The sequence below is a fragment of the Aspergillus versicolor genome (assembly GCF_001890125.1).
Source record: "Aspergillus versicolor CBS 583.65 unplaced genomic scaffold ASPVEscaffold_3, whole genome shotgun sequence".
Lineage (NCBI taxonomy): Eukaryota > Fungi > Ascomycota > Eurotiomycetes > Eurotiales > Aspergillaceae > Aspergillus > Aspergillus versicolor.
In genome coordinates, this window is record NW_024467526.1 from 1,004,275 (window position 1) to 1,030,440 (window position 26,166).

At 50.4% G+C, this 26,166-nt stretch overlaps 9 protein-coding genes across 9 annotated transcripts; 4 read left to right on the forward strand and 5 right to left on the reverse strand.

Moving 5' to 3' along the window:
- Positions 1-248: 248 nt before the first annotated feature.
- On the reverse strand, positions 249-2,133 carry ASPVEDRAFT_39311 (putative Zn-dependent hydrolase/oxidoreductase family protein). Its single transcript, XM_040811899.1, has 4 exons — positions 1,636-2,133; positions 1,541-1,582; positions 846-1,481; positions 249-782 (listed from the first exon to the last, which is right to left on the reverse strand). The coding sequence occupies exons 1-4, from the start codon at positions 1,758-1,760 to the stop codon at positions 404-406; spliced, it is 1,182 nt and encodes a 393-aa protein (XP_040665699.1). The 5' UTR covers positions 1,761-2,133; the 3' UTR covers positions 249-403.
- Positions 2,134-2,286: 153 nt separating this feature from the next.
- Positions 2,287-3,864, forward strand: ASPVEDRAFT_81524 (bifunctional AAA family ATPase chaperone/translocase BCS1; the record flags this gene model as incomplete). The annotated part of the gene is made up of 2 exons (XM_040817052.1): positions 2,287-2,436; positions 2,512-3,864. The coding sequence occupies 2 exons, from the start codon at positions 2,287-2,289 to the stop codon at positions 3,862-3,864; spliced, it is 1,503 nt and encodes a 500-aa protein (XP_040665700.1).
- Positions 3,865-4,784: 920 nt separating this feature from the next.
- ASPVEDRAFT_26699 (uncharacterized protein) lies at positions 4,785-6,918 on the forward strand (the record flags this gene model as incomplete). The annotated part of the gene is made up of 2 exons (XM_040809938.1): positions 4,785-5,524; positions 5,592-6,918. 2 exons carry the CDS (start codon positions 4,785-4,787, stop codon positions 6,916-6,918), a joined length of 2,067 nt encoding a protein of 688 aa, XP_040665701.1.
- Positions 6,919-7,559: 641 nt separating this feature from the next.
- ASPVEDRAFT_81527 (putative poly(ADP)-ribose polymerase PARP) lies at positions 7,560-9,886 on the reverse strand (the record flags this gene model as incomplete). The annotated part of the gene is made up of 6 exons (XM_040817053.1): positions 7,560-8,135; positions 8,193-8,275; positions 8,328-9,161; positions 9,219-9,548; positions 9,611-9,724; positions 9,820-9,886. The coding sequence occupies 6 exons, from the start codon at positions 9,884-9,886 to the stop codon at positions 7,560-7,562; spliced, it is 2,004 nt and encodes a 667-aa protein (XP_040665702.1).
- Positions 9,887-12,211: 2,325 nt separating this feature from the next.
- Positions 12,212-17,066, forward strand: ASPVEDRAFT_127265 (uncharacterized protein; the record flags this gene model as incomplete). Its single annotated transcript, XM_040806441.1, has 3 exons — positions 12,212-14,781; positions 15,364-15,667; positions 15,720-17,066. The coding sequence occupies 3 exons, from the start codon at positions 12,212-12,214 to the stop codon at positions 17,064-17,066; spliced, it is 4,221 nt and encodes a 1,406-aa protein (XP_040665703.1).
- On the reverse strand, positions 16,910-18,655 carry ASPVEDRAFT_39317 (extracellular serine rich protein). The gene is made up of 3 exons (XM_040811900.1): positions 18,351-18,655; positions 18,116-18,266; positions 16,910-18,049 (listed from the first exon to the last, which is right to left on the reverse strand). The coding sequence occupies exons 1-3, from the start codon at positions 18,441-18,443 to the stop codon at positions 17,256-17,258; spliced, it is 1,038 nt and encodes a 345-aa protein (XP_040665704.1). The 5' UTR covers positions 18,444-18,655; the 3' UTR covers positions 16,910-17,255.
- A 346-nt stretch (positions 18,656-19,001) lies between these two features.
- Positions 19,002-21,376, reverse strand: sec11 (signal peptidase complex catalytic subunit SEC11). Its single transcript, XM_040815551.1, has 5 exons — positions 20,961-21,376; positions 20,698-20,893; positions 20,471-20,621; positions 19,770-19,886; positions 19,002-19,690 (listed from the first exon to the last, which is right to left on the reverse strand). Exons 1-5 carry the CDS (start codon positions 21,103-21,105, stop codon positions 19,370-19,372), a joined length of 930 nt encoding a protein of 309 aa, XP_040665705.1. The 5' UTR covers positions 21,106-21,376; the 3' UTR covers positions 19,002-19,369.
- Positions 21,377-21,556: 180 nt separating this feature from the next.
- On the reverse strand, positions 21,557-22,721 carry ASPVEDRAFT_128316 (putative RTA1 domain protein; the record flags this gene model as incomplete). The annotated part of the gene is made up of 4 exons (XM_040806535.1): positions 21,557-22,298; positions 22,352-22,501; positions 22,550-22,649; positions 22,697-22,721. 4 exons carry the CDS (start codon positions 22,719-22,721, stop codon positions 21,557-21,559), a joined length of 1,017 nt encoding a protein of 338 aa, XP_040665706.1.
- A 672-nt stretch (positions 22,722-23,393) lies between these two features.
- ASPVEDRAFT_81533 (kinesin family protein) lies at positions 23,394-26,116 on the forward strand (the record flags this gene model as incomplete). The annotated part of the gene is made up of 6 exons (XM_040817054.1): positions 23,394-23,750; positions 23,800-24,835; positions 24,884-25,011; positions 25,064-25,585; positions 25,649-25,709; positions 25,770-26,116. The coding sequence occupies 6 exons, from the start codon at positions 23,394-23,396 to the stop codon at positions 26,114-26,116; spliced, it is 2,451 nt and encodes an 816-aa protein (XP_040665707.1).
- Positions 26,117-26,166: the final 50 nt, after the last annotated feature.

Sequence of the window (26,166 nt, forward strand, 5' to 3'; positions counted from 1 at the left end):
AGCTGGGCAAGTGTGGTGTGAGGAATAATAGATTTGATTTGAGAGAGGAGAAGCAGTGTATAAAGGGAGACGGGGCATTATTGGTTTTATTTATAACCTACTTTAATGCAATCTATCTAAGTGACTTGTGTACACTAGTACCTAGAAGTTAACTAATGGCCCACGTTTAACGTGTGATGGTGAACCTCCGTGGGAATCTAGAACTGGAACAATAGAACATCAGAAACTTGCTTATTCACTAGCACTGTAGGTGAATATAAGCATTAAAGGACAAGGGTATCTAGTGGAGTGTTCCCAAATATTGTTACACAAATGTATCAGGGAGCCAGTAAGCAGCTCACGAGTAGATTATAATACATGAAACAACAGTGATCGCACTAGTGTAACAATTCTATCTTAAATTTCAAAACTCTCGGCTCTCACCAATGTCACAGATATCGAACACCCCAGTTTCCGGGATCTCATGCTTCTTCAACGCCTCCTTGAGCTTCTTAGGGGGCTCGAGGACATCCTCTTCAGTTAACACCCAGGTACCCCAGTGCATGCCCAGAGCTTGCTTGCACTTGGTATCCCGGAAGATCTCAACAGCGTCGTGAGGGTCTGCGTGCATAGGACTCATGAACCATCGTGGCTGATACGCGCCGATAGGGATTAGTCCAAGATCGAACGGGCCACGGAACTCGCCCACTTGCTTGAAAGCAGGGCACGAGGGAAAGCTGTACTCCGGGGCATGGTCGTCCACATCATTTGGAAGAGTTGGCACCGAGCGATAACCAGTGTCACTGAGTGGAGGATTTCATTCAGCTGTTACACATGTGATAGGGTATGGTTTTAGAACTGCTTACCCTGCGAAATATACCCTGCGGCCGCCGGACTCTACATACCACGAGGCCCAGAGGGTTTTACATCGGTCAAATGGTGTTCTGGCGCTAAGGTGCTGGCAAGGTAAACAGCCGATCCGAGCAGCAATATCCGCTGGTTTCAAGGTTGTGCTTTGATCGGTTGTCTCTACCTGGGCTGAGGGTTGCGATGGAGAAAGGCGGATGTTGCGCTCATCCCACCAGTCGAGTTCCGTTGCATTCGATATTCCGGTCTTGTCAAACCATTCCTTGTTTCCAAGAGGGACAAAGAAATGACAGTTCGGGTGCCGCTTATGAATATCCTGGACAGTCGGAAGAGACAAGTGGTCATAGTGATTATGGGAGATCACGACTGCGTCGATGACAGGAATATCCTTGATGTCACATGGAGGCTGGGTATAACGCTTTGGTCCCAACCATGATAGTGGAGAGCATCGATCCTCGAAAACTGGGTCGAATAGTACTCGCAGTCCGCCAGGAAACTCGACATAATAGCAAGCGTGGCCTAGCCATGTCGCTCGCAGGGTAGACGTCTCGCGACTAGGTAGAAATTCTGGTTTCTGTACAGGAACAGTTGGAGGAGAGGTGTCAGGGCGATTACCCTTGCCAGTCACTACGTGCCTAACATTGGTGAGGATTTCATTCGCACGTCTGCGCGACTAGACCCTGAGCAGACTCACCACAGAAACTGTCCCTGTTTGTCAAAAGGCGAGGTAAACGAGCTAAGTCGACTAATCAGTATAGGGTGTTGGCTGTAGTGGTAGTGAAGGCTCACTCCCAAGGGTTGTCAAACCCGTTTTTGACATGATGTGCCTTCTTAGTGGCATCATCCGGGGCTGACGAGCCCGGAGAGGCAGAGACTGTCAGGGCGTAGAGAGCGGCTGCCGTAGAGGAGGCCATCCTGAGCTTTGTAGTAGGGGCGAAAGTCCGAGAGAAGGCGGGACTTCTGCTGTATGAACGAAAGGAGAACCAGCGTCGCAGAAAGGGTTGCATGCCGGATACTACGCCAGGATCGCCGTCCTCCGGGAAGAGAGGGGATAATATATTGTTCTTGGGTACATTTTCAGGTCAGAATCTGGCGAAATGGCACCGTTTTCTGGCTGGTGAGAGCCACTGTTATTGCCGATAACCCCGAGGAATCCCTCCGGTCGCATCCCAGACTCCGCCATGCCTCAGCCTTCAGACGGCCCAGTCGGCGCATCAATCCCTCCGAATGGTCTTCAGAAACTCATTAGTTCTGAGCTAAATACGTACGCCTTTGCCTAGTGGTGCTGACTGCGGACCAAACTAAGCATTAAGTTGTGCGAGGCAGCAGGGTCGGCACGTGTCAGCGCCGACCCCGGATGATTGAATGGCCTAGTCCGATCTGGGCCGCCTTGTCCAGGCATCCGTCGACTTGATCGAATGACTTAACTTGATGATTGGTATGGACCAAACGGGGTCAAATTCTCCAGGGTTGCCCTCGCCGGGGCCCTCGCTTGCCCAGCAAAGGAATGAGGCGATCCAGGCTGCTACGCGGCCGACAGGAGACGGTGGACTGCTGGCCCAATTCACGAGCAATCCTTTTTTCACAGCGGTAAGAAACGCTTGGAACTCGGGTTTATGCGCGTTTTTGACGACAGAACATCTTCTAACAAAGTATTTCTGCTAGGGATTCGGTCTTGCAGGGCTCGGAGTCGGCGCACGAGTTGCGCAGCATGGTCTTCGACGTGGCGCGGATTTGATTCGGAGACGGATGCTTGTCGATGTCGAGATCACACATAAGGACGATTCATACCCATGGTTTTTGAATTGGATGACGATGCATCAGGGGACGCAACTTAATGCATCTCGATCTGGGGCCAGCAGGTCTGGTATTGTGGACTCGCTCTTGAGCAAAATCACCCCCAGAATGCACCATTATTCCATCAATACGAAGAAGATCGAACACTCCAACGGATCCATCGACACGGCTTTCGCATTAGTCCCGGGGCCGGGTCGACACGTCCTACGCTATAATAACGCGTTTATTTTCGTCAATCGGGTTCGCGAGACCAGGACTCAGGATTCCATGTCCGGTAGGCCATGGGAAACCATCACCCTAACTACGCTATACTCGCAGCGCCATGTGTTCGAAGAACTTTTTACGGAAGCGCACGCGTATGTTGCAGAGGCACACCAGGGGAAAACCACGGTGCTGCGCGCCGATACTGCAGCGTGGACGCCTCTTGGACCGCCCCGGCACAAGCGCCCATTGAACTCAGTGGTCTTAGACGAGGGAGTGAAGGAACGCATTGTGGAAGACGTCAAGGACTTTCTGTCAAGTGCGCAGTGGTACCATGACCGAGGAGTTCCCTACCGCCGAGGATATCTTCTGTATGGTCCACCGGGTACTGGCAAAAGTTCATTTATCCAGGCACTGGCAGGGGAGTTGGATTATGACATCGCTATTTTGAATTTAAGCGAACGAGGGCTAACGGATGACCGACTGAATCGGCTTTTGACCATCGTTCCCAAACGAACTATTGTGCTACTGGAGGATGTGGATGCAGCCTTCTCGAATCGTCGTACCCAAACCGACGAGGATGGTTATCGTGGCGCCAATGTGACCTTCTCTGGCTTACTGAACGCCTTAGATGGCGTCTCAAGTGCCGAAGAGCGGATTGTCTTCCTAACGACAAACCACGTGGAGCGTCTTGACGAGGCCCTTGTACGCCCGGGGCGAGTGGACATGACAGTACGTATGGGCGAGCTCACTCGCTACCAAGCGAAGTGTTTCTGGGATAGATTCTACGGTGATTTGGACACGACTCATTCCTATCAACAAGCCTTCCTCTCTCGGCTCGCGGAACTAGGGCTCGTTGAGGACGAGAACGGCCAAAAAGCCGACCCGTCGCGGACCACAAGTGCTGCGGCTCTACAGGGTTTGTTTTTGTATAATAAAGGAGATATGGCGGGTGCCATTGCGATGGTTGAAGGGCTCACGTATGGACTCCATGGAGGCATGGTGGACTCGAGGACCTGAATCATCTGTATATTATGTGTCACGATATATTTTTCAATAGACGTAGAGATTGAGAAAGTGTACAATAGGGAAAGTCCGTTCTCACCGAAGATCGCTCACTTCTTGATGGTTGCAGCTTGGCAGCCGTTTCTCACCTCCAGGGTAACGAGCCACGAGCAGCATCCAGGCTTTCATCACACTTCTTCTTCCTCATCCACCTCGCCATAAAATCACAGGAACTTGATGCGTGCATATTTCCGGCATCGGGGGCAGTCCAGTCAGCTGCAGAATACGTTGATGGCCCGCCAACCAATCCGGTCTCTCATCCGTTCTTCACAACATGCAGCTGGGGCCCCTCGTTGCCTGGGGACGTGATCCTTCAGTTGCTCAGCGCTTGGATGTCAGCAAATCAGCAACTTCAATTTAGCATCTTCTAAGCGCTGTCAGTGCAAGCCAGCCACCCCGCTGTGATAGACACCGGCAGCCCGCCGACGGACCATCGAGATGTCGGCGTTAAGCGCCCGCGCGGGCTCTCAGCAACATCGCGCAGGACAAATGTCTGTTCTTCACACTTGCAGGAGCCTCTCATCGCTCAGACCCTTCTTCCCCACCGAGATAACTTTGTGACCATTTTCAAGCCAAGATATGGCTGCACGCACCTGGGTAAAATCCGTCAGCGGTTAGCCACCCGCAGACGGCGACGATGGTATTTAGCAATGGCTGCTGTCCTCCCCGTTTTTCTCAATCAATACTGCTTCAGATTAGGCCATCTATGCTCTACTCTGTTGCTATTATACTTCATTGGTTGAGTCGTGAGGTTGCGTGTATGTATCAATGCGACTGCTGCGCAACTCCATCTAAGACGGCTGCCAGTTGACTCCCATCCTCTCATTGCATCGAGCAGATCTGGTTGATCACAAATCAGGACATACTGCGCAACCATGACCAATGCGCAATTCCAGCTTTTCCCACCCCCTGCTCCCCAGGGGGTCCCCAAAAACCCTTTCCGAAAGGGCACCAGAAGGCCATCGATTGATACCCACTCAACATCTTCAACACCAATCGAAGACCCCAAGACCACAGGCACTGAAGCGAAGGCCGTGGTCTTTCAAGTCGTCGAGCCGCATAGTATAAAGCCCCCACCGAAGGCAAATGTACCTGCTCCACCACCACGGTCTGTTACTCCCGAACCAGCGCATGCACCTTCCACGGAATCGCTATATAGTTCCAACCCGCAACCTGGAAGAGGCGGATCTCTGACAGAAGAGACCAATTCATCTGCCAGCCAGGGTGATAGGGGCGATTCCCAAGGAATTGGGCCTACCCAGAGGTCCCCACAGTCGTGTATCTCTCCGGTTGTTCCTATAAAATCGATGTTTCCGCAGTTCAATCCCAACGTGCCACTCAGCCAAGAACAGTACAACAGCGATATCTCGAACAATTTTTCGCGACCCCGTCACCGACCCGCTCGGCTCAGGCTAGATATCACACCGGCCCCAGAAATTGATCGAGCACTTGGGCCGAATACCGTGCCCGCCGACGTTCATGACTTCCCGGGCAGCATCCTCTCGCCAGTCGGCATTCAATATTCAGATCCCGAGCAGCTTAAGGCGCTATGGGAAACCGCAAATGGACAGAAAACCGATAGCCTCTCGAAGGCTTTCAATCTTCGGATGGAGCGGTATGAATTACCTTCACTTCCCTTAAACGGTTGACCGGGCTATACTGACAGACTTTGGCATTAATAGCCTTGACCCTGCAACATTTGTCTTCGGTGACCCAAACTTACCATTCTATACTATGCAAACGTTCTCTACAAACGAAATGTCTATTACCAGAGGGAATCCCTCCGTTCCTAATAGTAGCATACCCATCATGATGCTCCAGCTTGAGGACCGGCGGCGTCGTGAGCCTCCAAACGATGGCCTAGTCTCTCACCTCTTCTCGCGACTTGCCGCCATGCTCGCAATTGATCAGGCAACAGAACTATCAAACCAACACCAACTGTCACCCTCCGATGCTGCGGAAGTGGAAGCGAATGCTCTGAGACGAGCAGCCGCGTCAGAGTCATATAAACTGTCTTGGAACGCGATGAAGGGGGCTTACGAACTACGCCACCCATCGTTGAACAAGAAAGCTCATAACCAACCGTCCCAACCCGCGACACCACCTTCTCTAGTCGGGGCAGCAGGAATCCCACTCTCTCCCGAGCGGCCTCGGCACCAGAACGATAGTTCTCTACATATCAGCGTTTCAACGCCAACGAACCAAGGACAGCCCCAAGCACCGACAATCCTCGTCACGGCGCCACTCCCGAACAATGCAATTGATGTCGCTACTGTAGCATCACCACGTACTTCTACTCTCCCGCTTTCAGGGTCCGAGTCAGAATCAGACGAAGCCCTTGCCTCCCTTGACCTCCGCACAATGACCCTCTCAATTTCAGCACTGGCAATTAACAAAACCATCCCTTCCTTATACGCTATTGATTCCATCATCGCCGCTATACTTGCTGTAGCAGTCTCAGACGTTTCCACGAACCATGTACTAGCTGATATGCCTTTGTATCATGCCCCGAAACCACAAACGCGGATGCCGACACCACCAGAACCCACTTATACAAACCCGCCCACCAGCAGACCAAAGCTTTTCGCGACCCTTGCAGAGCGCGAAGACAACGACGATACCGATGCCCCTCCGCTCGCCCTTCCGTCACAAACACATCCTCAACCTCCGGCGAAATCTCATCGCAAGTGGTACTCATGGTCTCTCCTCCGCTCAAGAATCTCCGAAATCCAACACTCTCGCCGTCAGAAAGCGAAAACGAAGTCTAACCAATCACCAACGTCCCCAGCTGTTGAAGAAATCGATCTAGAAAAGTACGGCGTCGGGCCAAAAAGCGCTAAAAGAAAAGAAAAGGAAGAAGAGCTACCAGGTCTCGCCCGAGGCCTCATCAAGCTTTTCGGCTGGGGCTTCAAGCTATTTTTCTGGGCGTTAACGGTAGCGTTCAAGATCCTCGGTTGGGCGTTGAGTCTGGTGTATAGATGTGTTACAGGCGAGAAAGCCTCGAGCTGAGTAGAGTTTGTTCGATGCTTCTTTTCTCTACTCTTCTGCTACCTGATTTCGTTTCCTTTATTTACGATTACATGCTGGGTTAGGCGTCTGGTTAATTGGATGGAATTAATGAAAACCATGGCTTTTATGGGAGATAAGACGGTTTATGCTTCATGTATTTTTGGGTTATTTGTTTATATACCTTTTCCTTCGTGATCTGATTTGGTTGATCTGCTCTGGAGTAGATCGTTCTTGCACTACACGCCGCGTTCTGATATATATCTCCGAAATGAAATATTGCCCCACTACAAATCTAATAACGAAAAAAGAACGAGTCACAGAGAAAATAGAAAAGAAAGCCCAGTCCGCGATTAAATTATAGAGCTTAGCAATATCTTCAGCTTCAAGATGTGACCTGCTTGGTGTAGGGATTGGATGCCAAGGAAAGCGCCTGGAAGATTGAGAGAAGGAATCCTCAATTTGACTGATTCATCATGCTGTAAACCGACTTTTGCCTTGGGACTGGAAAATAATATAGAAATACAGGTCTCAAACCAGAGATTTGAAGTGAGAATTGAAGGAAAGAACAGGCTCAATGTTAAAGTAGCTGTGCTGCTGTGCGCCATATCCCATGCTACATAGAAAGATGAAATGTCGAACTTTTACCGCATATCGACAAAGAATAGATACCTCAGTCGGATCTGTGCGACATCGTACACAATGTACTCGTTGTACGCAAGATAACCCTGGTTGGAGTCACGATTTGCCGTCCCTGAATTTGTATCAGGCACCTGGATGCCTTTCAGGTTCGGATGAATGCAACCGGCATCTTTCCACCCAGCTGGGACAGTCCGACCTTTACCCAGAGTCGCGATCTGGCCCTGTTTCTTTGCGTTCTCACCAGCGTTGTAGTCAGAGCTATAAAGCTCGTTCATGGGGTCGCCTAACTCAACATCACCGAGTAGGAGTAATGCCTTCTGGCCGCTGTTGTAGCTGCAGCAGTAGTTGGCGGATTTGCTGGACATATCGGCAAAGTAAACACCCTTTCCAAACATATATCCACTGACAGGCGCTTCAGGAGGCGCAATGCGCAGACCCTGGCTGAGGATACCACCGTAATTGGTACTGCGAGAACCGTGCCAGAGTAAGCGGCGGTTGCTGTTCTGCATGTTGGCGTATGAAGATGAATTGAATCGATCATATTCTCCTTGGCGCTCGATTCGGAAGATATCGATCACCTAGAAAGGTATCAGGATAACTGAGTTGGCGGAAACAGAATGTGAGAGAAAGCCAACCTTGTATTTCAAGCCGTGTGTTGATGCTCGTGATTCTGAAAGATATTTCTCCAGTTCTTGGAATTCAGTAGAGGCATGATCCACTATCGAAGATTAGCTTCAAAGTAGCACGCGTTGGACAAGGGGTTATCTCACGTGGAGCCATCTCCTGCATCCCAAGGCCTGCGTACTGGCTATCGATCGGATTAACATCTTCCATTTTGGTTGCATCCTTTAAGATGCTGTTGGTAATCTCCATATCGGTCAAAGCCTCCAGAAGCTCGACTTCCTTCTTGATATAAGTTTGGTTATCCAAGACTGGCGGTCGGTTTCGACCGAAAACGTGAGGAATTGTGGTAAAGTAGCGATTGCTCAGTAGCTCCAAAGCTGGACGCAGCTGCATCTGATATCTCGAGTTTGCTAAAGCCGGCGTGGCTGCAAGCTCGGCCAATTCTTTCAGGGTTTCAAAGCCCATCATCAGGGTTCTCTTGCTCAGTTTGCCAAGTGGCAGTTTCTTCGCGTCGTAAGACATTTGCGCCATGGTCTCGAGGAAATATGCTTGGTTGAAAATAAAGCTGATGAGTTTCTGGATAGCGGCTGGCAGTTTGCTCTCGGGGACGGTTGACGGCCCTGCTACAATCTTGCTGTCGGCTTTTTCGTCTTCGTCTTCGCTCTCTTCATAGTTGCGTTCGATAAATGTATATTTGTTGTTCTTCGGGGTGCTGAGTCGGTCTTTCCATGCCAAACCCGACTTGTCCTTGAATTTCTTCCCGAAGAATAATTTGGCGCTGTCGAGTGTGCCGTCACCCAGATGGGCAGACTGACCATTCTCCCCAACTCTCCCCCAGCGAGTCCAGACCTGGTACTGGTCGCCATTCTCGGACTTTAGCAGCTGAAGGCGGTAGAACTTGTTGTTATTCGCGGCTGAAACAGTCTGATTCAGCGTAGCATCCCAGATGAGGCCAGATTTATCAATATAGACGCTGGGTGCTGTTTCTTTGGGTTAGCATTCATCATAGGCATATGGTCATAGGAAGGAAAGATTACCTCTCCACGCAGTTTCTTTGGGCCAATAAAGTTCGTCAACTTCGACTTTTATCTTGCTCGCTTTGTCTGCGGTAATTCTTTGCGCATCCCCAGTAGCATTTTTAGGTTTCTTGTTGGACTCATCCGCGTCCACCTCAGTATCATCTACAGCATTGGCGCTCCGCTTCTTCTCCTTCTTCTCTGTTTTCACGGGAACACCATCAGTCTGGCTGTTGGTGGATGCACCCAACTGATACGACTTTTCTGATACCGGTTTCTTTGCCTTATCCGAGTCGAGCAGCCAGCTAATGGACACCACTTCACACTTCTTTAAACCGCAGGCTTGTTGGTCTAGTGTTATAAGGCGTGTGAGCAACTGCCATAGGGTGAAAATGCCAGTAACTCCAACTCACATTTGGTACTATTCTTTTCGACCTCCTTCTGGGTGGTTACAAGATGTGTACAATCTGAACCGACGGATGAACTGAACGTAGCACCATGGCTTTCTACAGTCGTTTTTAAGTCGGCTGTAGAATGGTAATAAGGGGTCAGCTTAGGATTTGTATACGGGGGTAAAGCTCCGAAATTGGAACCTAAAGTAGATATAAGGTGGGGGGTCGACCTTGTTTGTAGCCAGGAAAAGTGCCGCTCACGGCAATGACAAGTTTCTTGAACGATCTTTGAGGCATTTTATTATGCGATTGATGCCAGTGGGATGATTGAGGATGCAAAAGCGCCAACAAGAGGAGAATGATGTTAAGGGGAGAGACCTGACGAATACGAGAATCCGCTCAGCTGAGGCTGACTCGCTAACGCCGGGGTTCTGGATCTAAAACCAAACAAAAGAGGCTGAGCAGGGAAAGCAATTCTAAGATTGGACTGTAGAGGTTGTGAATCGTACGCGGAATTGGGGGCGTTGGAGCTTTAAGAGGTGAAGCTGTAGAAGGTGTACCAGACTTAATTGCCTGATCATCCAGGCTGCCGCAGCTGTGCCTAGCAGGCACAGCCGGAGGCAGAGGCTCACCACCCCAGGCTCTAGGCACCAGAGGACAGAGCGGAGAGCCCCAACGAGAGCAGTTGGTCTCCATTATTATTTGCCCAAGATCTTGGCTAGAAGCTTCGATAACTGCAGCAAAGTGAAAGAAAATCTGAAAGCAGTTTCTTTGGTTAACTGTTGGTACAGGCTGTTGCCTCGCTTGACAGAGATTAATATTTCATCGCAAATCTCGACTCAATTGAGTCGTCCTAACAGTGTTTCCATCCTTTCCCATTGAACCACAAATTCATCAACATTGCGCAACTTAAGCTGGCGGTTTGCAGTTTGTGGTTCTGAAAACAAGCGACCGGCGAACTGATGGCGGGCGCCCAGAACACAACAGCGACGGGACTGAAGGTAAACAAGTACTAAACAGTAAACAGTGACATCTAACCGGCGTCTCAAATTGAATCATTGAATGCTCGTGTAACTCTCCAAAATGTGCAATCAATATGGGACCGGACCGGTCGTACTTCGGATATTGCCCCGTATTCTAGAAATCCGGTCTGAGCAATCGCAATTAAACCCTTGTCGCCAGTCCCTGAATATCCGATCCTGATGACCTCAACGGTGGGCCGAGGCCAGAAATCAGGCTGGAACTATCCACTCGGAGGCGGCCGCGAACCGCCTCGAACGAAGGACTCAAACCCGGTTGCGACCGGGAAACGAAGCTGGGATGAGCGCCAGGACTTTTGGGGAGCAGGTTTGTTGACATCATGTCCCGATCAGCATGGTGCTGGAGAAGATCAGCCTGGATAAGTTTTGGCGTCGAGTTAAACGGCCAGTAATGGTTATTGATATTCAAGCCGGGTGCGAGGAGTTGCCAGGCTTGGGGAGAGCTCAGGCCCAAAGTTCCGTCGGCAATTGTCAAACAACGGAGCCGCCCCGGAGGAATGGAAGTATGAGATGCAGCTGCATCAGCGCTGCAACTGCCACAGCCAGCAGCCCAGCAACCAGGTTGGGGGACGGTGAAACGGTGAAAGTGAACTCCCAGAGCTCTGGCGGGACGGCTCGGACCCACGCCTGGTGCCGTGGATAACGGCCAACAACTCCTGCTTGGGCTGACCACGGTTCGCGGTCTCGTGAATCAAAACAGCGACGAAGGCGATACGATCAATCAGACGATGGGGGCAACAGCTGCAGGCTAAGCGCCGAACAGAGTTGCCTCTCAAGATGACCCATCACAGCACCTCGCTAACCCAGCAGGGTGCCAGGAGGGCCCCAGCTCCAATGTTGCTCCAAATCAACATCTGTGATTGTGAATAATTGGTACGACAGGGCGAAGACAGGGCGGCCCCGTCTGATAATTAACAGAAACAAACCCAATTGACCTCAAAGGGCAGAAGGCAATGAAATTGGGATCCCCGGCAGCGTCGAGCTCAGCGAATGGATGGAGAAACTCCGACGCAAGGACGGGCTGCAGGAGGGACGCTGTCAGACAAGAAGCAGAATATCAATCAGAAGACAATGAAAGAAGAATATTATTTTGAAACATCGTCAGCACCATCGAGGTGTGGAATCTGAGATCGCACTAGGCCGTAAATCAGCTAAATTGAAGGTGTTGATTTTGATTTTCTTTTCCCCTTTTCAGCATCCAGTTCCGCCTTAACTCTCCCACTCTTTCTCGCTCCCTCTCTTCTTCTTTCTCTTCGGACTTGGACGATGGAGTTTCACTTTGGCCCTCTGGTAGGATCGTGACGTTGCTTGTTCATGGATTGAACTGTTTTCTCGCACCGCCCCCGACTCTCGTTCACTTCTCCTTGGTTGGTAGCTAAGCTTACCCGATTTTCCCGACACTCGTTTACTCAACGCGACTCCAACACACACCTCTTGACCAGCAAGTCTCGTCTCATACTTTTCGATTCCATTTGTTCTCCCAGACTTTTTTTGAACCTAGAGTCATTCCAACCAGCTATCTGCCAGTCCACTATTTGTCGACAAATGTTCAGCGTGTTTTGTCTTTCTACCAGTCGTGGCAATGGTCACGGGAAATGGAGCTCTTCGATATCCGCCTCAGGGTCCGATGGGCGACCATGATCTTCCAGCACGCCGCAGAGCTCCTAATCCCCTCCAACTCGATCCTCTAAGAGCCAATCCTCCTTATCCACGACCCTCGACTGCGGATGGGTTTCGCCCGCCGTATTCTTATAACCGTTCTTCTCCATCTCCGCACCCTCCACGCGCTCCCAGAAAATATCCTGCATACCCCCACCCCCCACGAGTTGATTCCGCTTCGCGCGCCGTTTCACCTGCCCCCCATCAACCACGCCCTAACGATGGCTCACCCATACACCGACCGACGTACCATAACCCACCATACGCATCACCAGTCACTAAACACGAGTGGGCGAGGAGACCGCCTCCAGAAGCAAACTTTGAGGGCTTATCCAGCCAAACGACGCCCTCTAAGCCGACAGACCAACCACTTTCCATATCTACAGCAAAACTTCATAAGAAACGCTCCAAACCTCGCCTCGCACAAGCCGCTAGCCCCCACGGACTTGCACTACCGCGCAGTCCATATAATGGTCGGCTATCTGACCCATACGGCGAAGATGCACTCCGTTCTAGCGTGAACTCCGCCAAGACGTCGCGCTCCAGCATCGAGCAAGCGAGCGGAACAGAACGAAGTAGCGTTTTGACTAAGAGCAGCTCTATTACCGATTTATCTCCGGATACGCCGGATGGTTCATATGAGAAAGATGAAGGAATGAGTGTCGAAGATGCCATCTCTATGTACTTGGACGGGTTTAGTGACGTGACAGAAGAGCCAGCATCACCAGATCTTATAGAAGACAGCAAACTTAAATCATTGAGCCCACTACCCCCGGCGGAATTTGTACTAGACGACGACCATGCTCCCAACGCCGAACCAAATTTGCATTACATCCGAGATTTTCCACCAACACCACCTACGATTTCACAGCTGAACACACCAGACGATGATGTTTTGCGCAAACAGTACTTTGAGGAAGCGCACGAAGAAGAAAACCCGCTAGACCCTCCTAGCGGGCCTATAAGCACACTTTTGGAGCAAGTGTCAGCACCAAATCCCTCACAGTTGAACCCACAAGGCCAGAACTTGTTGGACAAGCAATTTCTAGGAGAGGGCCGCCCATATGAGAATTCGGTGGATGGACCTTTAAATGAGTCTTTAAATGAACCTACAAACGACCATTTGGACAAGCCTTCCGAAAAACCTCTTGAGCCGACCTCTCCAACTCAACCACCTCCTACACCTCGCTCTGCTGAAACGAAGGTCATGCTTCCAGGTATTGTGCCTCCGCCATTGACCATCGCTACGGAGGCGAGAGATTGCTATGGGTTTCGGAAAGCAACAAGTTATGTTACTATACAGCAGTACGAGGCCTGGAGCGCTTCATACGCCGACTTCGCTGCTAATCGCCGAGTAAAATGGGCTGAACTATTTCGCGAAAACGCGCTACCGCCCACCAACCCGACAACGTTTCCTCCAAAATCGCCCAAGGTAAAACGTTTCGTAAGGAAAGGAATCCCTCCGGAGCTTAGAGGTGCGGCGTGGTTCTGGTACGCTGGAGGCTTCGAGCAGCTTAACCGGAATCCGGGGTTGTATGACCAGCTCGTCCAACAGGCGATGGAGTCTCCAAGTAACGACGACAAGGAGCACATTGAGCGTGATTTGCACCGAACATTCCCTGACAATATCCATTTTAAACCGGAGCAAACGGGACAACCTGGTCTTGACGGTGGTAGCTCAGGGAACTCTGTCACAATTGAAACAGAAATGATTCGATCTCTGCGGCGGGTGCTCTATGCGTTTGCCATTCACAACCCCCAGATTGGCTATACACAATCGCTCAATTTTATCACCGGGCTATTTCTGCTTTTCCTGCCTGAGGAAAAGGCGTTTTGGATGCTGCATATTGTCACATCGGCATATCTTCCCAACACGCACGAAATCAGCCTCGAGGGCGCTAATGTCGATCTTTGGATTCTCATGGTCCTTCTGAAAGAGTCGATGCCGAATGTTTACAACAAGATTGCAGACACGGGAACCTCCAAAAGAAGTGCTCCGCTTTCAGTGAACTCACGCCTTCCTGACATTACTCTCGGCCTAACAAACTGGCTCATGTCTGTCTTCATTGGCACGCTACCTCTTGAGACAATGTTGCGCGTATGGGATGTATTCTTCTATGAAGGGTCGAAAACATTTTTCCGTGTCTCTATGTCAATATTTAAAGCCTGCGAGAAGGACATAATGGCCGTGTCGGACCCAATGGAAGTTTTCCAGGTGGTACAAACGGTGCCCAAGAAATTGCTGGATGCCAATGCTTTGCTCGACGGGAGTTTCACTCGGCGGAACCGTGTTGGTCAAGGTCGCATCGAAGAATTGAGGGCAGCTCGACGGGCAGCAGTTCGGCAGGACAAGCTGCGACGATCGCAAGCTCTGACCAAGGGACAGCTCCATGCAGCAACGGACGAATGGCCGACGCGATCTCGGACCCCGATCCCTGGAATCGAGCGCACATTCGCTGATTCTTGGCGCCAAATGAGGAACCATGCATTCCGGTGACGCACCAACCCCTCTTACGCCCGCCTACGACCTAATTTCTAATTGCACGCTGCAACATACTTGGCTTGACCGCTTGAGCAGCAGATTTTGAGGAGGATGTCGGACTACCCAGTGTAGTGTCCTGATGATTTTTCGTGTAGATATTCGCCTGTGATTCCCCTTTTAGCATACCAAAAGCGTTAGACTCGAGAGCCTCGGTAGCATTTTTTCACTTTGCGCTATGTACATAGAACCAGAATTGAAGACGACTCAGGTCCAATGAATTGCGAGATTTCCGATCTGTGGTAGGGCTGAGTGGAGATCCGATCCATGGATCGACCGCACGAACAGCTTTGAATGGGCAAATCGTCGCATCACCATGACGATTGCTGCCTATTTCTCTCGCGTGAAAGTTGGTTCAGGCCAAGGTTCACTGCTCTGGAGCTGCTGCGGTGGGAACTCGGAACTAGAAGTGAGTTCCTTGATTGCAAGCCCTGCCATGCCCCTGTCTTCATCCCCGTCTTGAACTATCTTTCTTCCCCTCTCCTCCTCGTGCTGCCTGCCTTCCGGCGATAATTTATCACCACCACCATCATGAGCGGACAGGCTGCTAGCTACTACGACCAAAACCAGAGCTTCCAGCCTGGTTATGGCAATGGCTATCCTCCCCAACAGCCTGGCAACGGCTACCCTCCCCAGCAGCCAAATCCTGGCTATGGCAATGGCTACGCTCCAAACCAGCCAGACCCTGGCTATCAGTACAACGGAGGGAACAACACCCACGAGCCAAAACAGCAGCAGCAGCAGGGGCCTCCTCCGACCTACAACCAGGCGGTGTATGGCTTCGACGAGGCGTTCAAAGTCGAAAAGCCCAAGTGGAACGATCTCTGGGCCGGTCTTTTGGTAGGTCCTTCTCTTGGATCTGGTACGCGACAGTGAATGCTAATTTTTCTAGTTGATCGCCGTGTTTTTAGGCTATGTCGCGGTCTCTGGTATCTCGATTTATCGGTATTCCAAGTACAAAGGATTCAGCGGCGACGGCATTTACGACTCGGTGAACAGCGTTTCTCTCGACACTAATACTCTCATTCTACTCATATTCGTTCTCTGCGTCGCACTCGCGTTCTCCTGGGGGTACTTCCTCCTAGCGCGCCATTTCCCGAAGTTTTTCATCTGGGTGACCGGCATCCTCAACATCATTTTTGCCCTTGGGACAGGTATTTACTACATCGTGAGAAAGCAGTATGGCGGCGGCATTGTTTTCCTTCTCTTCGGAGTTTTCGCCACCATCTGCTTTATCAGCTGGATTCCCCGTATCCCCTTTACGGCCTTTATGATGAAGACGTCAATGGATGTTTCTCGGAAATATGGGCACATGTTCGTTGTCAGCGCGATCGGAGGAATCGTATCGGTCGCCTTTGCAGCCTGGTTCTCGGTCACTCTGGTCGCGATCTACGTTGCGTACGAGCCGAGTAGTAGCAACAGCAATCCGTCTTGCTCTAACGGGGGCTGCAGCAGAGCCCGAGTCATCGGGCTTGTTGTCTATGTCACCTTCGCCATGTATTGGTTCAGTGAGTGGGTCAAAAACACTGTTCACACAACAATTGCTGGCGTTTATGGATCCTGGTACTTCTTTGTTAACTCGACCCGCGGCATGCCCGCGCATGCGACTCGCGGCGCTTTCAAGCGCGCGACAACATACTCTTTCGGCAGCATCAGTTTCGGCAGTCTAATCCTCGCCATTATCAACTGCCTCCGGCAAGCCTGCTCTATTGCCCAACGCAACGAATCAGCCCAGGGCAACCTTTGCGGAAGCATTGGGTTCTGGGTCTTGGGATGCTTTGTCTCCATCCTCGACTGGCTAGCTACCTTCTTCAACCGCTACGCATTCTGTCACATCGCTCTATATGGAAAGGCCTATATACCCTCTGCGAAGGACACATGGAAGATGATGAGGGACCGAGGCATCGACGCACTCGTTACAGACTGCCTGATCGGACCCGTAATCACTATGGGCTCGTTATTTGTCTCATATCTTTGCGCGTTGCTGGCGTACTTGTACCTGCAGTTCACGAACCCGAGTTATAACTCCGAGGGTAACTTCACTGCTGTTATTATGGCTTTTGCGTTCATTATTGGTCTGCAGATCTGCCAGATCCTTATGACACCCATGAGCAGCGGTATTGAGACCATCTTTGCGGCTATGGCGTGGGATCCCCAAGTCTTGATGAGCGAACACCCGGATCTGTATCAACAGATGGTGCGCTTGTACCCTCGCGTCCAGCAGGCTATTCATGCCTAGAACACATACCTCAGAGCCCTACTCTCGGCCCGATACCAAACACCGACATTTTATGTCAATCATATGTCTCATAACTAGTAATTCAGGATATCAATGACATTTACTTTACTCATTGGATCACAAACAATGAAAGCATTAGCATCACAGAATTAAGCCCCATTCCAACAGGAATCAATCATATCAAAATCATTACAACAGAACCACCCCACCAACAACACCTAAGGCACCAAAAATCGCACCTTTCGTAGCGCCATTCACCATGGCACCGCCTTCATACGTCTCTCCACTAGGACGGCCACTCTCACTTTCCTTCGGTCCATTCTGTCTCTCCCCGTCCACGCCCGTAGGAGCAGGGGTGGATTCAGCATCATTCGAAGATGCAGCACGCACAGTTGACACAACAGCCCCAGTAGGCTCGGCTGCAGAAGATTCAACGCCCTCTGTCCCTTGGGTAGCACCAGACGTCGGCTCCGGTGTCTCCGCTTCGTCTTCGTTCTCCGCCTCGTCTTCGTTCTCCGCCTCGGTCTCGGGTGAGTGCTCAGAGTCGGGTGTAGCAGTAGCCTCCTCATCACAAGAGCATACAGTCTCCGTAACTGTCACAACGGCGACAGCTTCATTGGTGTCATCCGTGTCGTTGGTGGCCGACTCCCGTTCTTCACCATCTTTATCATCACCCTTGTCTTTGTCCTCATCATCGGGCTTCGAGTTGCCTTCATCGGACTTTGTATCTGGCTCTGGGTCGTTTTCAGGAATAAGTAGTCTTGCCGAATCAGGTTGCATGGCGCGCTTCGAGGCTGTAGTTCCTTGTTCGTGACATCCTCCGTGTTCTTTATCCGAATCTTCGGAGTTCCCAGGATTAGGCTTCTCTTGTTCCTGTTCCAGTTCTTGCTGTCCCTCTAGTCTAACCATCGGCGTACTCCCGCGTCTCGGAGAAGCCGGAACAGCGGTGTCGTCGCAGAGATATCTAGATATTTCCTCCCTCGCTGTTTCAAGGTACCATTAGCCTCTTGATCTGCCTTTTTCCCGAATGTAGGGCAAGGTGAACATACGGACGCCACTCTCTGCACAAACATCCTCAGCCTCCTGGGCAATCTGTAAGCGGGCTGGAGAGCCATGGCCCGCTTTCTGGGCCTCGCAGAAGCAGTCGAGTTTGTAGCTTGATTTGCAGGAGGGGAACTCGGTTGATCGGGCGATGGCGGACTTTTTTTTTTTTTTGTGTTAGGCATTGGCTTACTTCTAATGTTCCCATTGCATGGGATTTGGATTGGATTGTTGGCAACATACAGCACATTTCATGTATTCCAAGTCGAGGCTCTTTTCGGCCAGGGTGAAGCTGAGGCTTCCCAGGAGAGTCAGGGTTTGAAGGGAGAGGTGCATTTTTTTGGTGATGTATAGAGATTGACGAATATTGTCGGCTGCTTAGTTGTCGATGTCTTCAGAATTGCAGTGCGCGTCCTCAGTGGCAGAAATGGCAGTAGATAAATATCCATAGTTGTTGTTGTCTTCTTGGTATCCCTACATACCTAATTATCGAACCTCTGGGGTACATCGGGAGTTCCGGTGTTGATCAGGGGGTGTGGGACTGTGGGACTGTGGGTAAAGATTTTGTCCTTGTGTCTTTTTACTGGAAGTGACAGTGTAGCATTAAGTGCATAGTTTAGAATGTCCTTTGTTGTGGTGGTGCAAAGAATGGACGAGGAATGTGGCGATGGATGGGAGAGATTTAGACTAGTTTTCAGACTATGAAAGGCAAATATTTTGGAGGCTTAATAGGCTACAGAGATAGATGCCTATAATTTCATCTGAATATGGCAGGTTGTGCAATAATTGTTGGAGTCTATCGCGCAGAGTGCATACATACACTGCCGCAACTGAGTTGGTCACTCTAGAACCGACAGCCCAATACAGTGTGGAATGTATCAAGTCAGTAGCGTTGTCGAAATCTACGCGAGAAGTGGGTTTGATCAGAAACTGACTTCATAGAATGCCATTGCTACGTCCAGAGTATGCAAGTAGAGACACTGCCTTTGCAGACACGCATAGAATCATAAAGACCAGTAGCCTCGCATCACCAGTTATGCAACCGTAGATCCTTGAAAGCCGTGGCCAATGCAAACCCAACCCATACGTGAAGCATAACTCATTGGAAACAAAATAGTCTACCTCACCTCGTATCTGTCTCTCGTCAAGAATATCCGGTAGTGCACTATCCCCCCTCCCCCGTCACAGCCCAACGCGGCCGTCCAGCGTCCGCACCAAGCGTACAATCACCACTGCCACCCCTTATCCCATTCCAAACCACTTTATGACGCTGTAGCATACTTCCTCGTCCATTCCCTTGCGATCTCTTCATACCTTGCCCTATCCTCGCGGTACTGCTCTGCGATCCGCCCCTCAACGGCGTCATCTGGCATCGGCTCCTCGAGCAACGATCTGGCGAACTGCAAAACAGCAAGTAGTTTTGAAGAGGGCTTCCATTCATCAGCCTTGAGCATACCCAGGCACATGCTTCCCTTGTCGTCGTTCGTTACATTAGGGTGATAGATTTTCGTCACGAAGGAGACAGTTGGCGGCTTAAAGGGGTATTCTGTCGGCAGGGAGAGTTTGAGTTCGAAGCGGCCTTTCTATAATAGTAGTTTCCTTCGTTAGGATTTGATTCAATTCTGCGGTAATTTAACATATAGTGGGGAGGGAAATCCGTACGTAGAAAGGAGACCCCTCAGGCCCGTCCATGAAGACCCTCCATTGGTAGAGGTCAGCTTCGTTCGCAAGCTCAACCGAGATACCCTCTGGAGAGGATTCTGTGAGTTCGGCGAGTTCCTGGATGTGACAGTGTTAGCTACCTAGCTTGTTTGTCGCGTCGGGGTTGGTGTTCGGCGGGGTAGAGACAGGGGCTTGTACCTTTGCTATCCGCTTTTGACTGCCCATCTTGTACGCTTAACGGGTGGGTTGTTTGAAGATTGGTAAAGAGAGAACAGGCCTAGGTATATGAGAAGCCTGGGAAGTATGACTCTGCAGAAGTAGGAGTAGTAGTTCAGTGAGTCAGAAGGAGGCTGTATCTGTAGCAGCGCCGTTGGCGGGGCGGATTACCTAGGCGGGGCGGGACGCAGCTAGACGTCAGCCTTGGGAGGCCGGAATCCACTGCCGTCTTTGGCTTCCTTCTGAGACAGGGCACGATTCACTACGATAAGCTACGATGGAAAGTAACAGTTTCAGATAAGTTTCGACGTTGATCCCGTCGTAAAAATTTCTAGCCCCATTGCTAATAGGATTGAGTCTCGCATAGGCCCAATCCCATTCTACATCGGATTTTTTTATTGCTCCCGCTGCAGCATCACCATCAGCCCCATTATCCCCAGCAAAACGCTCTTCAACCATGGGTGCTCACTTAACATGATCGTCACGTATCCAACCATCGGCATATATCCCCTCACACTCCCCACAATGTCCTCCTTGCGGTGCAAGAAATCCTGTCCACGCGCATAAAGTTCCGTATCATCCGCAATGTTGTTGTCGCCCTTGGTGAGAAGCATGTTCGGGGGGATCGGCGACGACCTGATACACACATCGAGCCTAGTTAGCCAAAGCAAGTAAAATAGCGACGTGGATTTGGAGCAAGGGTATCACGTACTCGGGCACTTCCTTGACCGTCTTCTCCTTTTTCCCCTCCACCTCAGGGAACGTGCGCACGACTCGGTGCACAATCGGGATATCCTTGCCCTTCACGTTGTAGACCACGATCTCGCCGACTTCCGCGCGGGGACTGCGGTTCCACAAAAACAAGAGGTCGCCTCGCTGGAAAGCGGGCTCCATGGATCCTGAGAGGACTTTGGCAGTTTGTTAGTACTGATGCGAGGAGGATGGTATCGGCGAATTTGGCTTCTTGTCACTAACCGACGACGATCGGCGATGAGGATGCCGTCACTACAGACAGGCCTTTCCAGAGCATAAATGCCGTTGAAAGAACGAGCGCAAAATTGAGTACTTGTGCGAGTGATTGTCGCGTATTCGACATACTCGACCCAAGGAAGGAGAGCATGGCGGCGATGAGGCTGAGGTGATGAACCGGTAGATGGAGATGCGAAGGGAGGAGTTGCGGGGGGGTTTGCGGAGCGGTAGAGTTGTGGAGTCAGCAAGATTGGATATTTCGGTTATTCTAAATGGATAACTAGAGTTATATTGCGAAAGTGTTTTCAAAATCGGGGATAATCAGAGTGAAGGAAAGGTGGTTGTTGGCGGGAGGAGAGGAAAAGTGTCCTCCGCAGCCCGCAGTCCGTGTTCGCCGCCTTGCTCGATGTATAGATCGCCAGCTAGCACTACACTGCATTTCAACAATCCCTGCGCTCCACGAAATATTTAAAGCTCTTAGAATAAATGATAATAATAATAACCACAATTTATACTATGTAGTATTGAAGTAAAAGAAGTCCAACAAATAAAATCTACAAAGCTATCTATAAGCAAAACAAGTGTCATACATTGCACGCGGGCTAGACAGCCCCCTTGTCACTCTGCCCTCCAATCGGTTGTCCAGTCTCATCAACTTCCCAGTAATTTTGTTGCTTCCCTTTCTTGAACAGTAACCCGATCAAATCGAAGGGGTCAACAACAGTAGCAACCCAAGGGCGGTGGTCCTTGAAACCAGGTCCCTCGATCTCCGTGACACCATCTTTTGCAAGGTAAATCTTGTTCGACTTGGGCAAGCACTGCATTGGATGAAAAATGTTGAGCATCGTGGTGTTGGCATACATAATGGCAACCTCAAAGAACCAGAAAATCCATTCATTCTTGATGATAGGGTCAACATCATTAGGGTTGTCCCAGCTGTTCTGCCCAGATGTGACGAAGTATTCCACGGTTCGGAAAACGGTGCGTGTGGTGATAAACACGCAGCTGCAGTACAAGACGGCGAGAACGCGTATGAGATTTTTGGTGAGAACCCCAGCAGAGCGACATCGGCTATGGAATGTCGCGGTCAGAGATACGAATCCGACCATTACTAGAAGTTGTAGAATCAAGGCAGCTTTGAGCAAGGCCTCTCCAATATCACGGCGATCCTGAGTAGCCTCTGTATTCGCCAAGAGCGCTGCTCCATTTGCTGTGAGAACCTCGACGAAGAAGAGCATCCCAACAAAGGTTGTGAATACACGGCCGGGATGTATAGGCGAAAGGTAAGGAATGTAGTACAGTATACGGCCGAGGATTAAGAAGTTCGCTCCCTCGTAAACGGGTCTGCTAAGAGTTAGACCAGAGTTATATCATATTTCCGCTTCGGTTTCACTTACGGCCCAGCCAAAAGGAAGACGGTGCTCGAGATATAGATCTCTACGTTGCCCCATTCTCCAAAAGCGCCTATACTGCGCAGGATAAAGCCAACTGTGAAAAGCAGGGCGGACCAAGGGAGTAACCCTGTGACTGTCCAAGCCTTATACTTGCTAGGAATGAATTAGCACTGGTTTCAATGGATAAGGAATTCGACTTACTAGGTCTGATAACCATGTAGGATGCCGGATATTGCGAAGAGGATTGCAAAGGCAATAGGCCCGCCTTTGTTGGGCGCATAGTACCAAATGCTCCCTTCCTCTGATATGTGTCAGCACATGCAATAAGAACAGTATGATAGAGCATACGGTATGGGTCCCTCTTGTCAAGCATTTTGTTGGCTTGAGTTGTAGACGGTGTTGGAACGAGACTAGGGTAGAAGTTTGGTTGATGGCGCTATGGATAACGGCGCACGACGTTGGCGGAAATGTATCTCGGAACCCATCTTGAGGAGAATGTGGGCTCTATATAACTTGTCCTCAGCTCCTGAAGCCGTGGCTGCGCTGTCGTTGCAGAGGCCACAGCCATCTGGTAGCGAAAACGAGATCCCGATTAGGCAACTCGTATTTGGGCTTGAGGAAAGGAAAATCTTAGCGCCACCCACATCGTTTGTCGAAAATGCGCTTTTCCTAATCCATTGCTCGTATTGCCCTTGAGTGGCAGTGAACTAATTGCACGAGGTCGATACGAACGAGGCGCAGACACCACGAGAGTGGACCTCTTCAGGGCTCATTTGCAATAGTTAAGCTTTTGGAGCCTTATCAACGCCTGACAAAGCAGGCATCAAGACCAGCTTCCTTTTTTGGCATTGTTGTCGGGACAACATTGCACTATTCCCAATGCAGCAAATTCATATCTCGTGATTTCTGGAGACAGCACATTTATTGATCACATTATCCTATCGACAATCGACATCACCGGTCCTTGCATTGCCAGTTCACGGAATCCACCATCTTCCTGCATCTGGCCCCGAACTTGACGGCAATAACTGAGGACCTTGCAGCTATGACCTCGACAAATTCCCCGTCGTCCCTCTTCCAGGTGTATCTCCGCCTCCGACCCCCAATCTCCCAACAACAGGACGATTTGCCAGAACGTTGCCTGGCTGTAGAGGGGCCCGATACCTCACATTCGATCAATAATGGACCCAGCGCTGTGGTCCCAACTCATATCACTTTGCAGCCTCCCAGTGATTCCCGAAAGCGCGGCGTCGAGAGATTTGGATTTACTCAAGTATTCGACGAGTCAGCATCACAACTCAATGTTTTCGAAGACACTGAACTACAATCAATAATCAAAGGTGTTTTGATTGAGCAGAGGGATGGGCTGGTAGCAACACTAGGGGTGACAGGAAGTGGCAAGGTGGGAAATATTTTGCCCTTGACATGTCGCCAACGCTAAGAATCTATAGAGCCACACAATTCTAGGCTCAAAGACACAAAGAGGAATCACTCAGATGAGTCTTGATGTGATCTTCAGATCTTTGGCCTCCACAATCAAACCAGCCGACAACACCATTCCCCCCATCCTTTTAGCCTCCGTGGCTGCATCAGACACGTCTGAATCGCAGATGTTCGCGGCGCATACTTTCCTTGAGGCTGTCTATGGCGAGCCTGGTGCAGACCGTGGAAGAAACTCCAGGGCCCAAACTCCTACTAGTTCTGGAAGGGCCCACACTCCAATGGCGGTATGGAAATCACCTCTCCCAAACCCACTTCAACGAGCCCCAAAGCTATACCCCCTTGGACCATGGAGCATATCCCAATGCTTCTATCAGCCAGGGCTATTGGCTCAGACCAATACAAGCACTCTAAGCACCAATATCACGCCACGAGCAACAGCTTTGAACGGTCCTAACCCCCCACAAACAGCCAGAAATGATCGATCCAACACCGTTGACTTTCAGTACGCTAACCTAATTTCTCGAATGATAAAGGAACCCACACCCGCTCTTATCTTTCCCCGTCGCCATGTGCCTATGAGGGCTAGCACTTTGCCACGATCACCGGATGTGAACCATCTGACACTCGAATTGAACCCCCATTCCGAGTACATCGTTTTGGTATCAATGTATGAGGTTTATAATGACCGGATATTCGATCTTTTATCGCCTGCCATTGTGCCCGGCCAGGGAAGTGCCGTTTCGCGCCAGGGAACATCGTCTCAGAAGGATCGACGGAAGCCTCTATTTTTCAAGTCAACTGAAGGATCCCCTGACCGGAAGGTTGTTGCAGGATTGCGAAAAATTGCCTGTAGTACGTACGAGGAAGCATTGGCAGTCCTCGAAATAGGCCTTACTGAGCGCAAAGTGACGGGAACTGGCTCCAATAGTGTCAGCTCCCGTAGTCATGGCTTCTTCTGCCTTGAAATCAAGCGAAGAATGCGAAACAAGCGGACTGGCGAGGAAACTTGGATAGGAAATACCCTTACTGTCGCGGATCTTGCAGGTTAGTCTAAGACTAGGTTTTATCCTTGAGTAACACTAATTGGGCCAGGATCCGAGCGAGCAAGAAACGCAAAAACCGCCGGTTCTACTCTCGCCGAAGCGGGTAAGATCAATGAAAGCTTGATGTACTTGGGCCAGTGTCTGCAAATGCAGAGTGGTATTCAGGACGGGAATAAGGTGCGGTTTTCCAAGTACTATGTACTCTTTCAGTGTACTAACTTAAGCCCAGACGGCCATGGTTCCTTACCGACAGTGTAAACTCACGGAACTACTCTTCTCCAACTCTTTCCCATCGAACAATTCGTCAACCATCAACCGGAACCCGCAGAAGGCTATCATGATTGTAACTGCAGACCCATTGGGAGACTATAATGCAACTTCACAAATCCTACGATACTCAGCCCTGGCACGAGAAGTTACTGTTCCCCGGGCGCCGTCCGCCGAGTCGATACTATCAAGTACTCTCGGGTCGCGAAAGGAATCTGGTGGGCGCCAATCGCCACAGCCTGGGGTGGCGGAAGAGCTAGAAAAGGCGTTGGCTGAGATTCAACGGCTCACAGCAGAGAACGATAGACTCAATCTGCGACTGACAGAAGAGGAAATATTGCGGGCTGAGACAGAAACTGCACTTATCGTAAGCGAGGACAGATGCCTTCTAATTGAGCAGGAAGTGCGAGAAGAATGCTGGGTTGAAATGGATGAGAGAATGGAACAGGAGAGAAAAAGATGGCAAAGCGCGTGGGATGAACAGGTGAGCAACATTCTACTTACTATATTTGCTGATTGATTTGACTGTTGACACTAAACTGTCTAGACTGGCCGCACCGATGATCACATAGACAAGAAGATTGAGCTTCTGTCTCGTGGTTTCCAGAGTAAGTCACCTCTATATCCGATGACCCTCATAGCAGTGATGTTAACCGCCCTATTACCAGTCCACGAAGATCCGCAACCATCCTCTGATGAACGAGTGGAAGAGCTCGAGTTCGAAAACGATCAGTTGCGCAGCAAGATTACCGCGCTGGAGCGTGAATTGAACTGCAGGTCGCCGTCAAAGAAATCCAAATCCAAGAACACTACACTGGAGACTTCTCGCAACGCCAATTGCCTCGGCCGCGAAAGCGACATTGAAGTAGCGCTGCGCAAGATGGATCACCTAAAACTGGCAGACAGCATGTTCAAAGGTTACCCTGCTGCAGATTCTCCCGGGAAGAAGCAGAGGAAAATTTCAACTCGAAAATGGGATTTTGCACCAGAGGACGATCTCGAAGAACTCTGGTAGGATCGGTCAGCTTCTAACTTGACAAACTCGGAAAAGCCGTCATACAGCCC